This window comes from Urocampus carinirostris, chromosome 2, assembly GCF_059441175.1.
Source record: "Urocampus carinirostris isolate Australia breed hairy pipefish chromosome 2, RoL_Ucar_1.0, whole genome shotgun sequence".
NCBI classification, from domain to species: domain Eukaryota; kingdom Metazoa; phylum Chordata; class Actinopteri; order Syngnathiformes; family Syngnathidae; genus Urocampus; species Urocampus carinirostris.
The window spans coordinates 18479632-18491927 of NC_142350.1; the positions used below are offsets into that span (position 1 = coordinate 18479632).

The 12296-nt window shown below is 39.7% G+C and overlaps 1 protein-coding gene across 1 annotated transcript in view; it reads right to left on the reverse strand.

The window, feature by feature from the left end:
* The window catches only part of rims3 (regulating synaptic membrane exocytosis 3), a 60895-nt gene that overhangs the window by 11179 nt on the left and 37420 nt on the right, over nucleotides 1–12296 (reverse strand). Inside the window, exons 3-6 of the mRNA XM_088329183.1 lie at nucleotides 3005–3146; nucleotides 2830–2942; nucleotides 891–992; nucleotides 677–816 (exon numbers count right to left, since the gene is read on the reverse strand). Coding sequence (XP_088185309.1) covers nucleotides 677–816; nucleotides 891–992; nucleotides 2830–2942; nucleotides 3005–3146 — 497 coding nt within the window. The remainder of the gene's footprint in view (nucleotides 1–676; nucleotides 817–890; nucleotides 993–2829; nucleotides 2943–3004; nucleotides 3147–12296) is intronic.

Genomic DNA, 12296 nt, shown 5'->3' on the forward strand with positions numbered 1-12296 from the left:
CCCACTAGGAGGTGCTAAATAATGCACAATGTCCCTAAAATGTTCTTTATCATGAGCAGTGTCAGAGTGGGGCGACATTTTTTTACCGATTTTATTCTCTTTATGTGTTGCACATTTGTTGTATAATATAATATTTCACGTATGTGCAATGTCAGGGGTCTCCAACGTGGTGCCCCCTGAGGACATTGGAGGTGCCCGCGCAACTGTTCTGAAAATCACTCACCAGTGCTGGGTCAATGTGGTTTTTATAGTAATTTTTTTTTTTTTGGTTGGTTGGTTATAGTAACAAAATAGTAATAACATGATGAGTTGTTATTTTCGAAATTCAAATGAAAAAAATTCCAGTTCGTGTAGCTCCCTTTTAGTTTACCTTGCTAGCTAACTATCAAGCTACACTTTGAGTTATTTAACAAACCATCTAGCTAAATTGCTATTTTAGAAATTCATATCAAACTATTTAGTAACAAAAACAAGCTTGACGTTTCAAAAAGGTTGGAGACCCCTGTGTTATGTGTTAGCTTGTCTATGGTGTTTTGCATGGTCGATTAGCACTAAGCTAAATTGCTTTCATTAGAAACGGATTACTTGGACCAGGATTACATTACTGTGGAATGAGTTCAGTGCATCCAAAATGGAGACGAGAGGGAAGAAAAATCAAATGAAGGAATTCGGGTACCTGGAGGACTTTTCCCTGAGGGCTTTCGTCGAACAACAGCGGCTGCTGGTAGCTGGGGTCCAGATTCTTCTTCACCACTTTGGTCTTCTTCTTGGCCAAGCAGACTCCATTCTCTAGGAGGTATACCTTCACGTACGTTGCTGCACAGAGCAACATCAAAATCAAACCATCAGAGTGGAAATTTGAGGTGCTGGAAAGTGGGGTTAGGGTTTACCCGGGATGTTCTTGGAGCCCGGTTTGGGGATTAGGCCTCGGGCTTGGTTGACCTCCACCTCCAGCTGGCCTCCCCTGTCCATCATACTCACATAAACGTCCCCTGAAGAGAGATATGGAATTATAGAATACATATTTGGAATATCTCTCAGGCTGGATCAAGCCCACCGACTGAGTGAAGCCGGACCGCCAGACGGAAATGAGCGAATCGCAAGAGAACAAAAAAAAGTTTTAAACAGGTCTACTTGTCACTCGGTAAACAACTCTGGATGGTGTATTTCTCTGTTTCGCTCTCTCTGTCCCTCTCTCTTTTTCTTCATTTTGTCTTTCTCTCTCACTTTCTCTTTTTATTCTTCTGTCATTATCTTTCTTTCTCCCTCTCTCTCTCTTTCTTCCTTTATTTCTCTCTATCTTTTACATCCTTTTCTCAGTTTATTTCCCTGTCCCTTTATTTCACTCTCCTACTTTCCCTTTCCCCCGTCGTGTAATTTTTCACACTATATCTCTCTTTCTTTCACTTCATATCTATTTATTCGGATTTTATCTTTCTCTCCTTTTATCTCTTTATCCTTTCTTTTTTATCTCTCTCTCATATTTTCTTTATTTTCCTTTCTTACTTTCTTTTTAGACTCTCCTCCTGTCTCTTTCATTTTATTTTTATTTCTCTGAAATGTTTTCCCTCAAATGTTCTCTTGCTTTCTTTTAGATATCCTCTTGCTTTCTTTTAGATATCCTCTTGCTTTCTTTTAGATATCCTCTTGCTTTCTACCATCTCTCTATCTCTCTCTCTCTCTCTCTCTCTCTCTCTCTCTCTCTTTTTTTTTTTTTTCTCCACTCTTTTTCTCTCATCAACTAACCAGGCACCTGTGAGAGTACTTTTTCTAACATGTGGCCCCTGAGCTCAAATGAGTTTGACATCCCTGTCATAATATTATTATATATATTATATATAAAGTGTTCAATTTACACTATTTACCACTAGAGGGAGGCAGGGAACAATGTTTCCTGCAACGTGTCCTTCTCAAGTCTTTCACAGGTTTTCGAATCACATTTCACGCACGTTAACTTTACACACTAGCGCGTTAAGCGGTACAAAAGGATTATCACCGGGGTGCTCCCCTCGAACCTCTTGGTTTCGTTTCCCCGCCTCATACTCTCACTTAAACAGCATGGGAAAATCCTTTCACTTAACAACTGAATTTTGACCCATTAGGGCTAAGGTAATAACATTTATTCATAAAATACAGCGTATTCAATCAAGTTAACAAGTATCAATTACATGGGTCTCTTGTAGAATCCAACCGGTTTTCTGTCGAAATCCCCCATGTATTTGACTTTATTCAACTTTCCATCAACTCTTCGGATCTTCTCAGAGCATGATAGTGCCAGCACCATGTTTGACAGTGGGAATGGTTATAAGCAGTGTTACTCTTACGCCAATCATAAAGCTTTGCTTTCAGCCCAAATAGATCAATTTTGGTCTCTTCTGCTCTGTCCACTCCACGCATCGGCCCGGTATTGCAGTACCTCCGGGAACGGTGCTTTCGCAATAATCGCAGCAAGGCTTTAAGGCTAGGACCTTAGCTTGGCCTTTTGGCTGAGAGTAAGAGTCCCGGCTCCTAGGCTTTGTAGCGTATTATGAACTGACCGATAACAGATAATGGATAATGAATAAAGAAGATAGAACAATAACCCTTAAAAAATCCCCCCCCTCTTCTGACCAGAGCACCTTGTTCCGCATGTTATTTGTGTCTCCCAAGTGGCTTCTTGCAAACGCCAAACAGGACTTTTTATGGTATTCTTTCAAGCAGGGCTTTTTTCTTATTTCTTTCTTCCTTTTCTCATTTTCTACTTAGATTTGAACTTACGAGTAGTGCCAAAAACACAATCTCTTACGCTCTAAGTGACAATTAGACAACAACTATGACTGAAGGGCTTACCCATAGGAGGCGTGGCTAATGTTTGCCGCCCTACAATTTGAGCGGGGCCTAAGCCGTCCAGGAAGTCGCTGAACTGGCTCTCTGGACCGAGGCGTGTCGTAGGGAAGACGAACCTGGAGAATATGTTTCTTTTCAAGTATTGATTCGAGTTGCAAAGAAAAAGACGGATGCTTACGTTCCGTCTGAGCTGTTGGAGTTAGTGCTGCCGTCCGTGGAGTCCTTGCTGCCTTGCCTCGTGACCCGGTTCCTCATCTCCACGGCGATGCCCGTCTCTGTGCTACGTCGGATGGTGCTACGGAGCTTCTTGGTGCCCCCGTCTATGGAGAACCAAAATAAGAAATAAAGGTCCAACGTTTCTTTGAAATCATACACACTGAAACTCTACAGTAACATTACTAAATACTGTAGATAAAGGGTCATTTAGTGTGCCTCCTAGTGGTATAAAAAAACCTTCATCAAAATAAAAAAACAACACATAATAAGCAAAAATACATGAACCCGCCTCACCCGCAAAGCCACAAGGACTGCTGGTGACCCAACCCACCCATCTCATAGCCTCTTCAACCTGCTGCTGTCAGGGAAAAGACTGCAGAGTCTCAGAGCCAGAACCAGCAGGCTCAAAGACAGCCTCTTCCATCAAACTGTCAGGACTCTTGCCCTATCAATGCAAAACTGCTCTGTTTAGAATCCGGCTTTACTTAACACGTGTTTTATTCGAAGCAAATCTATTTTTATATTTTATAGGCACACTTTTTCTTTTTTTACCTAGTTGTAATTTTTTATTTGTTTTGTGTCTTATTTATTGCATGATTGAACGCAGGGAAGAGAAGTTCAGCTGTGCTGTATTTTGCGATAAAGTTATTCTATTTTATTCTAAATTTGTATTTGGCTAGTGCTAAATGGTAATAACAATGCCATTCATTATATCTTATGTTGATATGACTGATGGATGTGGTCATTCTTATCGATGATTGTGTTTTATTTGAAACTTTATTTTAAATTAAACAAAAAAAAAAGAAATTATTTTTGGAACGGAAAAATAGAATTCAGATTTACTCATTGTTGTTGCATTTACATAAGTATTTCAGAAATCCAAACGTGATCTTAAAGGCCACTTTTTTATCTATTCAGTATTTGTATTTAAATATATGACGCACATGAAATCTGTCTTGGTCTTCATATTTTTTCAAATTGTAACCTAAATGGCTTTATTCCATTTTAAGTCGCAAAAGAAATTGAGTCAAAGTAGTCTAGTACTTCCAATTTGATCCAACTTTTTGGATCAAATGTTTAAGGTTGAATTACCAATTTAAATGATTACCAATAAACACATTTGCGGTTAGGTGTTGGACAAAAGGATCCATTTTTTTCACAGTTCTTTGAACAGATTTGATGGAGCTTTTAAAAAGAATGAGCTCATTTTTGGGGTTGTACATTTTACATCTATACCATCCAGCACCGCTATATAGAAGTATGGGGGAGGAAGTGCCGAGACAGTTAATATGCCACCGCCAGTGCACACAACCGCGGTTATAATGAGCCGCACAGAACAAAAGGCAAGTGTGCTCATGCTTCGTGTTTAACAACCATTGTCATGTCTGGGAGTTGAGATTTCCGAGGTTTAAAATCCTTCCACCGGGATGAAAAAACAAATAAATTGCACAAGACTGTACGACGTGATCAGTAATACAGTCACGTTTTTAAAGGTAATTTGAAGGCCTGTATTCAAAGGGACAGTGTGGATTATTTAGGGCCTCCGAGAACAGGGGCGTCAAACTCATTTTATCTAGCCACATGCTAGAAGAAGAATCTCATGGGGGCCGGACTAGTAAGTTTAGGAGAAAGAGAGAAAGAAAGAGAGAGTAAGAATAGGAGCGAGAACAAGGAAGGCAGAGTAACCAGGGGAGAGATTAAGAGAGAAAGGGCGAGAACAAGGGAAACAGAGTAAGAGAGAGAAGGTAAGAGTGACAGAAAGAGGGAGAGGAATAGAGAACAAAGATTCAGAGAAAGAGACAGAGAGAGAGAAAAAGAAAGAGAAAGGGAAAAAGAGAGAGAAAGGGAGAGGGAGAAGGCAAAGAAAGAGGGGAAGGAAGACCAAAAGAGAGAGGGGGACACATAAGGAGAGAGAAAGAAATAGAGAGACAGAGAGAGCGCAAGAGAGACATTAAGAGAGAGGGAAAGAGAGGAAAAAAACTCAAGTAAGAGAAAAACAAAAAGAGGGAAAGAGACACAGAGACAGACAGAAATTCTGAGTAAGAGAGCGATAAATAAAAAAAAAAGAGAAAAGCGAGACAAAGAGAGAAATAAATAAAGCTAGAATAACAGACAGAAAGAGAGAGAGAGAGACAGAAAGAGAGAAAGAGATAGAGGGAAAGTGAAAAAAAGAGGAAAAAAGAGAGAAAGAGAGTGAGAAAGACAAACAGAGCAAAAGAAATCCAGCTCCCGCATGTGAGTGGCTCGTCATGGCTTTGGCAACATCAAGTGGACATGTTTAAAACCGCAGCTCGCTTTTCTCTTGCTCTTCTCTTGGCGGCCGGATTACAGCCCTTAGTTGGCCTGAACTAGTATGCCGGCTGCATGTTTGACATGCTGGGTTGGACGCCATTTTTTTATTTTATTCCATCAGCGATATAGCAAATGTGCATGACTGAAGCCCTTTTTGGAATGTATAAATATAGCAGAGTTGTGGTTAGCACGATTAGCTTACCACTTTGTGTAATGCCACACTACGGGATCGCACTGGATTAGAGAGACCAGGTGGATTGGCCACAAACCAACTGGTGAGCATCCCTGATACTGCATAGCTCTCGATGGGGGGATACTTTTATCCATCTGCATCTTCAGTTAACATCCAGGTTCTGCCACATGACCGCTTAAACAAGTGCTGTAGTTGAGCACTTACCTAGAAGCCATTTGGAGACAACCAGTTTACAACACTAAAACCTTTGCAAATTTGTAATTTACTTTGGCCAATTCTTTAGACATTGTGAAAGAGTTGTAAATGTTTGACTTCTTTTTCCAGAAGTCAAATCAATAATTGTGCACAATTGTATACATTCTGTTGGAAATTTCATTGGCTAAAAATGTGCCAATCATCCTTCGAATCGGTTACTACTGGCTAAAGATATTGTAATCTACAAGGGAGGATGTCCCTTTTATTAAACAGGCCCATTGAGGCTAATGCAGGTTGTGAAAAAAAGCCTGCTATGGGCCGAGCAAGGTGTTAATCTAAAGGTCAGAGGGTAACTACCATATTGGGAATAATTTTACAAGTCTGTTTATTTTTAAAGGGGAGTTTTGGAACGAAGTGAACGAGTTTGAAGAAGAAACATCAAACGAAGTAGACATGCTTTTAGGCGAATTTCTATTTATCAGTCACCGTTATTGAGTGTTTTACAGTTCATATTTTACACGGCAGGATTCACTGGATTGTTCCGAATGTCACGAAGCTATTTTTGCGTACTTTCAACGAATATAATGACAACCACGGAATATAATTGGTGAGTTACGCCTGCTTTATAGTTCTCAGGTATCTCGTTTCAGACTGATCTTAATGTGTCTTAAATTTTAAGGATTCCAGTTATATGCCATATGTATTTCAGTGCCTAGTGACATTATGCGTACACGAAAATATTGAAAGGGCATCTTAAATTCAAAATCTAAATAAAGATCCCTATAAACATTTTTGACTAAGCTTAAAACACACTTCTATTCTAAAGCATATGAATAACCTATATTTTATGTTGACAATTTCTGTGTATTATTTGCCCTCAAGGTTTTTGATCAGGAGATGGTGTCATAATAGTCTGCAATAGTCTTTGATCAGTGCAGCCCTTCGAGACTCTTTGTGATTAAGGACTATACAAATACACATGACTTGAATTGACTATGTCAAATCATATACTGAAAAATTAAGTTACATGAACTCAATAAATGATAATGCATTTAAACAGATAAACAACATTATTAACTAAAGAGAAGATTTTTTTAAAAATCTGCAAAACAAAAAAATACAAAATAATTAATGCTGATATGTTTTAAATCCAAAAACGATATGAATGAATGGGCAGGTTTTGCAATACACAGCTTTATACTGCTCCCTAAGTGTAGTTAAAGTGCAAGTGCACTTTATAAAAAATAAGAAAATAAATTAAAAAAAAATACTGGGTTAACGTAACCTCTGCAGAAACTGAAATATATAAGATGTGAATGTGTAAAGAGTCTTGTTTGACTTTGATTTAGTTACAAAAGCCAGCCTTTAATTTTTTATCATAAATCACCTCTCCTCCTCCTGAGTCCTCACAAATAGGATACTATTTCAGGTTTGCTTCGGTCTCGGTCCTGCAAATCAAGTTAATTGGCCAGACTGGGTCGGGCTGGATTGTTTTAGCCCCGATCTTAACCCTACCAACGGCCGCTAATTAACCCCTGGTCTGTAGTTTTTATTAGTGCCTACAGCTTGTACATCTTTCCATCGACTCGGCCCACCAGAAGACTTTGAACAAGAGGTTCGCCCCCTGGCTGCTCATTAAAAGGCACCCATCTGACTTGATGAGCCCCGAGCAACTCCAAGCTTATTAGGCACTACAGACCACGCGCGTTCGTGTCACCATGACAACCGCCTCCCGGGTACCGTGGTTGTTAAGGGCAGACAACGCAGCGTGATGAGAAACGAGTGATTTTGTTTTTTTTTAGACTCTCACGGCAGGAAGACAAAGGCGGCGCTGAGCGTCTGCCGGAAAACTTTAGCCTCCGTGGAAACAAAGATGGGAGGGAAAAGAGCGATGCCACCTGAGACCTCTGCCGCCATGGAGACCAGATCTTCCCTGTTACAATAATCCCTCGTTTTTTTGCAGGGGTTGCGTTCCAAAAAGGTCTCGCAATTGTCAAAACCCGCAAAGTAGAAACCTTTATTCATTTATTAAATACTCTATTATACATTAAACCCAAAGAACAAACCCTACAAGGTCAAGAATTTGCATAACAAATAAAAGTACTGTGTGCGGCACAGTTCTGAGGTCATAAGATCAAACCTCCTGTGTGGAGTTTGCATGTTCTCCCCGTGCTTGCATGGGTTTCCACGGGCACTCCGGTTTCCTCCCACATTCCAAAAACATGCATGTCAGGTTAATTTGCCGGTCAAAATTGTCCCTACGCGTGAATGAGCGAGCCAATTGTCTGGCCCTGTGTGCCCTGCAACTGGCTGGCAACCAATTCAGGGTGTCCCCTGCCCACTGCCTGATGATAGCTGGGATGGGCTCCGGCACCCCCGCAACCCTACTGAGGATGAGCAGTGCCGGTGATGGATGGATGGATAAAAGTACTGTACTTTATAAACGTTTTTTACCAATAACTTCTATACTGTCAAATTATAAATTCGAAAATAGTAAGTGATGCACTAAGGCTGACATTTCAAACATACAGCCGGATTTTTGAGAATGTTAAAAAAGAAACAAACAAACATTTTTTCCTATAAAATACAAAGTGCTCCTTCTCGCCACTAGAGGGCAGTAAAGGTGTAAAAGAGATGACGGCCAGCAGAGGTTCTATCCATGTTTGGGACTACTGTACTTATTATTGTTTTCTGTGATCAAGAGTGGGAAGGGGTCTGCAACCCAAAATGTTGAAAGAGCCATATTGGATAAAAGACAACCACACAGAAAATGTGTCTGGAGCCGCAAAAATAGCCTTATAATGCATACTGTATCTATCTACATTCGTTGGAAAATGTTAAGAATGTATCCTGTTTGTGCTCCTATCAAACCAGATATTTTTCCATCAAAAACCTTTGAAAAAAACACCAGAGAGCCACTAAGGAGTGCCGAAGATATACATAGGGCTGCAAAGCAAGTTTAGCGGGTCAAGAATTCCAACTTCTGCAGCAATAATTTGCATCTACCTCTGCCTTTTGATGCTTTTGTTTGATATGATGTAGGTTCATTAAGCTATTCGTGTACAACTTAGACCCCAATGTTTATGATGCACAGGCAGGAAAGGGGCAGGGTTACTGTTCAGCCAATCGGACCGCAGAACACGATGGACATCGAGAATTCGCCAGGTAGCGAAACCACGATAAGTAAACGGCGATACGGCTAGAGACTTTTTCTAAGACGATCTCTTTTTTATAACTTGACGGCCGCGCCGTTTACTCTTTCCTCCCCCTCATATAAAGAAAAGCCTGCGTTAAGGCGCCGCGACGACTTCCTTCCTCTTTAATCCCATCCTCCATCTCCCCCGCCTCCTCATCTTCTGCGTGCTGCCCCTTTTTCGTTGCCGTGGCAACCCAGCCTGCAATGCACCAAGAGCCCCAGCCATCCTTTTCCCCTTATTCCAGCACCTTCTCCTGGAGTTTTATCTTTATTTTAAAGCCCCAAAATAGATGATAGAAAATCTATTAATATTGCATTATTATTATAATTACATTGTAGGCATTGTTCCTGTAAGTCTTAGCTGCCATTAGTCACGCTACTCCTTTGATGTAAGGTGTTCCACTGGTCCCATGCTGTTTTTACCGTATTTGCCTTTTCATACTGAATAACAATATTCTTTTTCTTTTTTGCTACAATGCAGATGATCTAGAGAAATACCGTTTATAAATGATTTTCAGTAATGCAAAAGTGTAAAGAGTTATAATTGATTTTGTTGTTCTTCCTGGTTCACTTATCACTTAACCGCCTTGGTCATCGGGGCACCACTGAGTGCGAACTCTGGACAGCTTTCTCCACTGCTGACAGTTCCTGGCCTGTTTTTGGGTCGTTACAGTGAACAATATTAATTGAAGTTTAAATACTTGCCACCCGGATAATGTTATAAGGGTTTGGGAATTAGTCAAATTAGTTGTATCAATTACCCATCTGAGTAATCGCCAATGTGAAATTTTGTGGAGAGGTGAAATAAAGAGTATGAATTTAAGCTTTTGAATTATTAACAATTATTTACAAAGAATTCATACCACTCTTATAATAATAATAATAATAATAATTTTCTTTGTATTGTCATTCTTTGTAACAATGTACACAGAACGAAATGTCGATACACCTGACCCGTTGTAGCGAGTTATCCCCATACTAAAGCCAAATCATTTAAGAAAGTTACATGAATACTTTGCTTGAGTGATATTTTTATCAGGTAACATTTTTTTAATAAATGTGTATTGGTTAATGTATGGTTCATTGTTAAAAATCGTTTTTTTTCCCTTTATTACCATTATGTTTTTTGTCTTCACTTTAGTTAAGGGGTCTCAAAAAAACACAAGGAAGAATACAAACCTCCCTGTCTTTAGCAAGGTTTTTGGATTTTTGGGGTACACGTAGCTGCAAGATTGAGGACAATGACATCACCTGCCTCAAGGTAATATTCGAAATATTTAAACTATTTTAGTTCAATTACAACGATAGAGGGAAAACTGTATACTGCTGGTGTTCCTTCTCGTCGCGAGATTAGCATATCAAGCTTTACCCACAATATTACACACAACCCACAGAGTACACCATAATACAGTTACAGTGCTGTAGTTTAAAAAGTTTAAAATATCCAATAAAGTGTGTTCCATTTCATGATTGTGTCTCACTTACTGTTTATGCTTCAAAAGACATTTTTATACCTTCATGTTTGAAGTCAGAAATGTGGCAAAAGGTCACAAAGTTCAAGGGGGCCAAATAGTTTCACAAGCCACTGTATGAGGGGGACTGAATTTCTCCTCATGGAGATACTCCCCCTACCATATATTATATGTATACACTCACATATAAGCTGAAAAAAAACTATAAAATAAAATTCTCAGTTTATAAGTGCATATTTGATTGTGTGTCACCAATAGCGAATGGTAGGCAGGGTGTGTGGCTTATACAAGAACATCAAACTAACAAAAAAATCAATGGGGCAAACGTGTGCACAGAATATACGGTAAAAGTGTGCTCAATTTTGGTCTCTTTTATCTGTAAAATTACTTTGCCAAATACACCATGCCTGGAGAAAAAAAGGTCTTGGACAGTACCCAGGAATAGAGATCTTGGAGTGGTTTGAATCTCAGAGACAAAATGGATATGGAGTGTTTCTCCTAAGTGGTTTTTTTGAAAGCCTGCAAGATTGCACAAGCCAAGATATATGAAATAGGTTCTACCCTTCCACAGGTATGTCCCCACATTTTCTTCTATTTTTGTATTTAAGTTGCACTCGGTTTGTATGCGAGTGTATGCAGGAATTTGTAAATATATAGTTACTCTACGAGTATTGTGATACTTTCTGAGGATAACGGATTACATTTTTAAATAAAGTAACTAAGTAAGTAAAAGTACTATTTTTCAGTAACGCTTTTATGTGAATTTCCCTACGGTTGATGAATAAAGTGTCTATCTAACACTTAGCTAACACAAAAAATAGTAAGCTAGGACTCGACTGAATAATTCTTAATTTGATCCAAACTAAACAAAAAAAGCATTGTGTTTCCTCCCCCCTGTTGAGCTCACTTCTTATTTATAAAACCAATTAGCACTAACTGTAATTAGCGCTGGGCTGACATAAATCTAAGCACTATAAATAAAGTTACATAAGCCAGCCGAAGAGAGGTGGTTTAATTGTCTGCCGATATGAGAAGTAACTCATCCCCAGGAGACGCCATGGAATAAAGAAAGGAAATTTGGCGCAGACAGGAGGTAGGCAATGAAAATATTATTTGATTAGGTTCAAGTCACACATTGAAAGGGAATTACTGTACTGGATTTTCAAGACTAAAAGGCTCACCTCAAAACTCCAAAAAGGCCGGACATTTGAGCCCGTCACGGCCCCGAATTCAGCTTTCCTCTCTTCATCTCGCTTGTCCTTACCTCCTGATTACCCTCCAATCACTCCTCTCCCTCTTCATTGTATAAATACTCAGAATCCTTTGCTCAATGCTAGTTCGTTGACTATCTTATCACAATCCAAGCATTCTTGTCACAGTCTTGATGTTATACCAGTATACCGAACCCTTGCCAGTCCTCCTGGACCACGAGTACGACCTGCTGAATTTTTCGGACTGCTTGGACCACGACTGCTGCCTTTGGTGTTGTAGATACTGTTGCCTTGATACCTGATTACCCCTGTACCGAGCCCTGCCCGAAATATAGATCACTGCAGTAATCTGTTCCTGCATTGTGCTGCTTGCACCCCTGAGTGGGGCCCTGACAGTGCCTTATGACCCAGTGCGCCTTATATACCGCATAATTTGTTGTACATGATTCAATTGTTTGTTTGTTTGTACATGATTCAGATTGAATCGTTTCTTGTACATGATTCAATTGTTTGTTTGTTTGTACATGATTCAAATTGAATCGTTTCTCCGGCGCCGTCACGAATGGCAGCCACTCCAGCAGCTCCCGTGTTATTTTCGATTGTTCTCAGTTATTTTCGATTGTTCTCAGCTTAGGGATGCTGCTGGAAAAGTGAATTTCCCTTCGGGGATGAATAAAGTAGCTATCTATCTATCT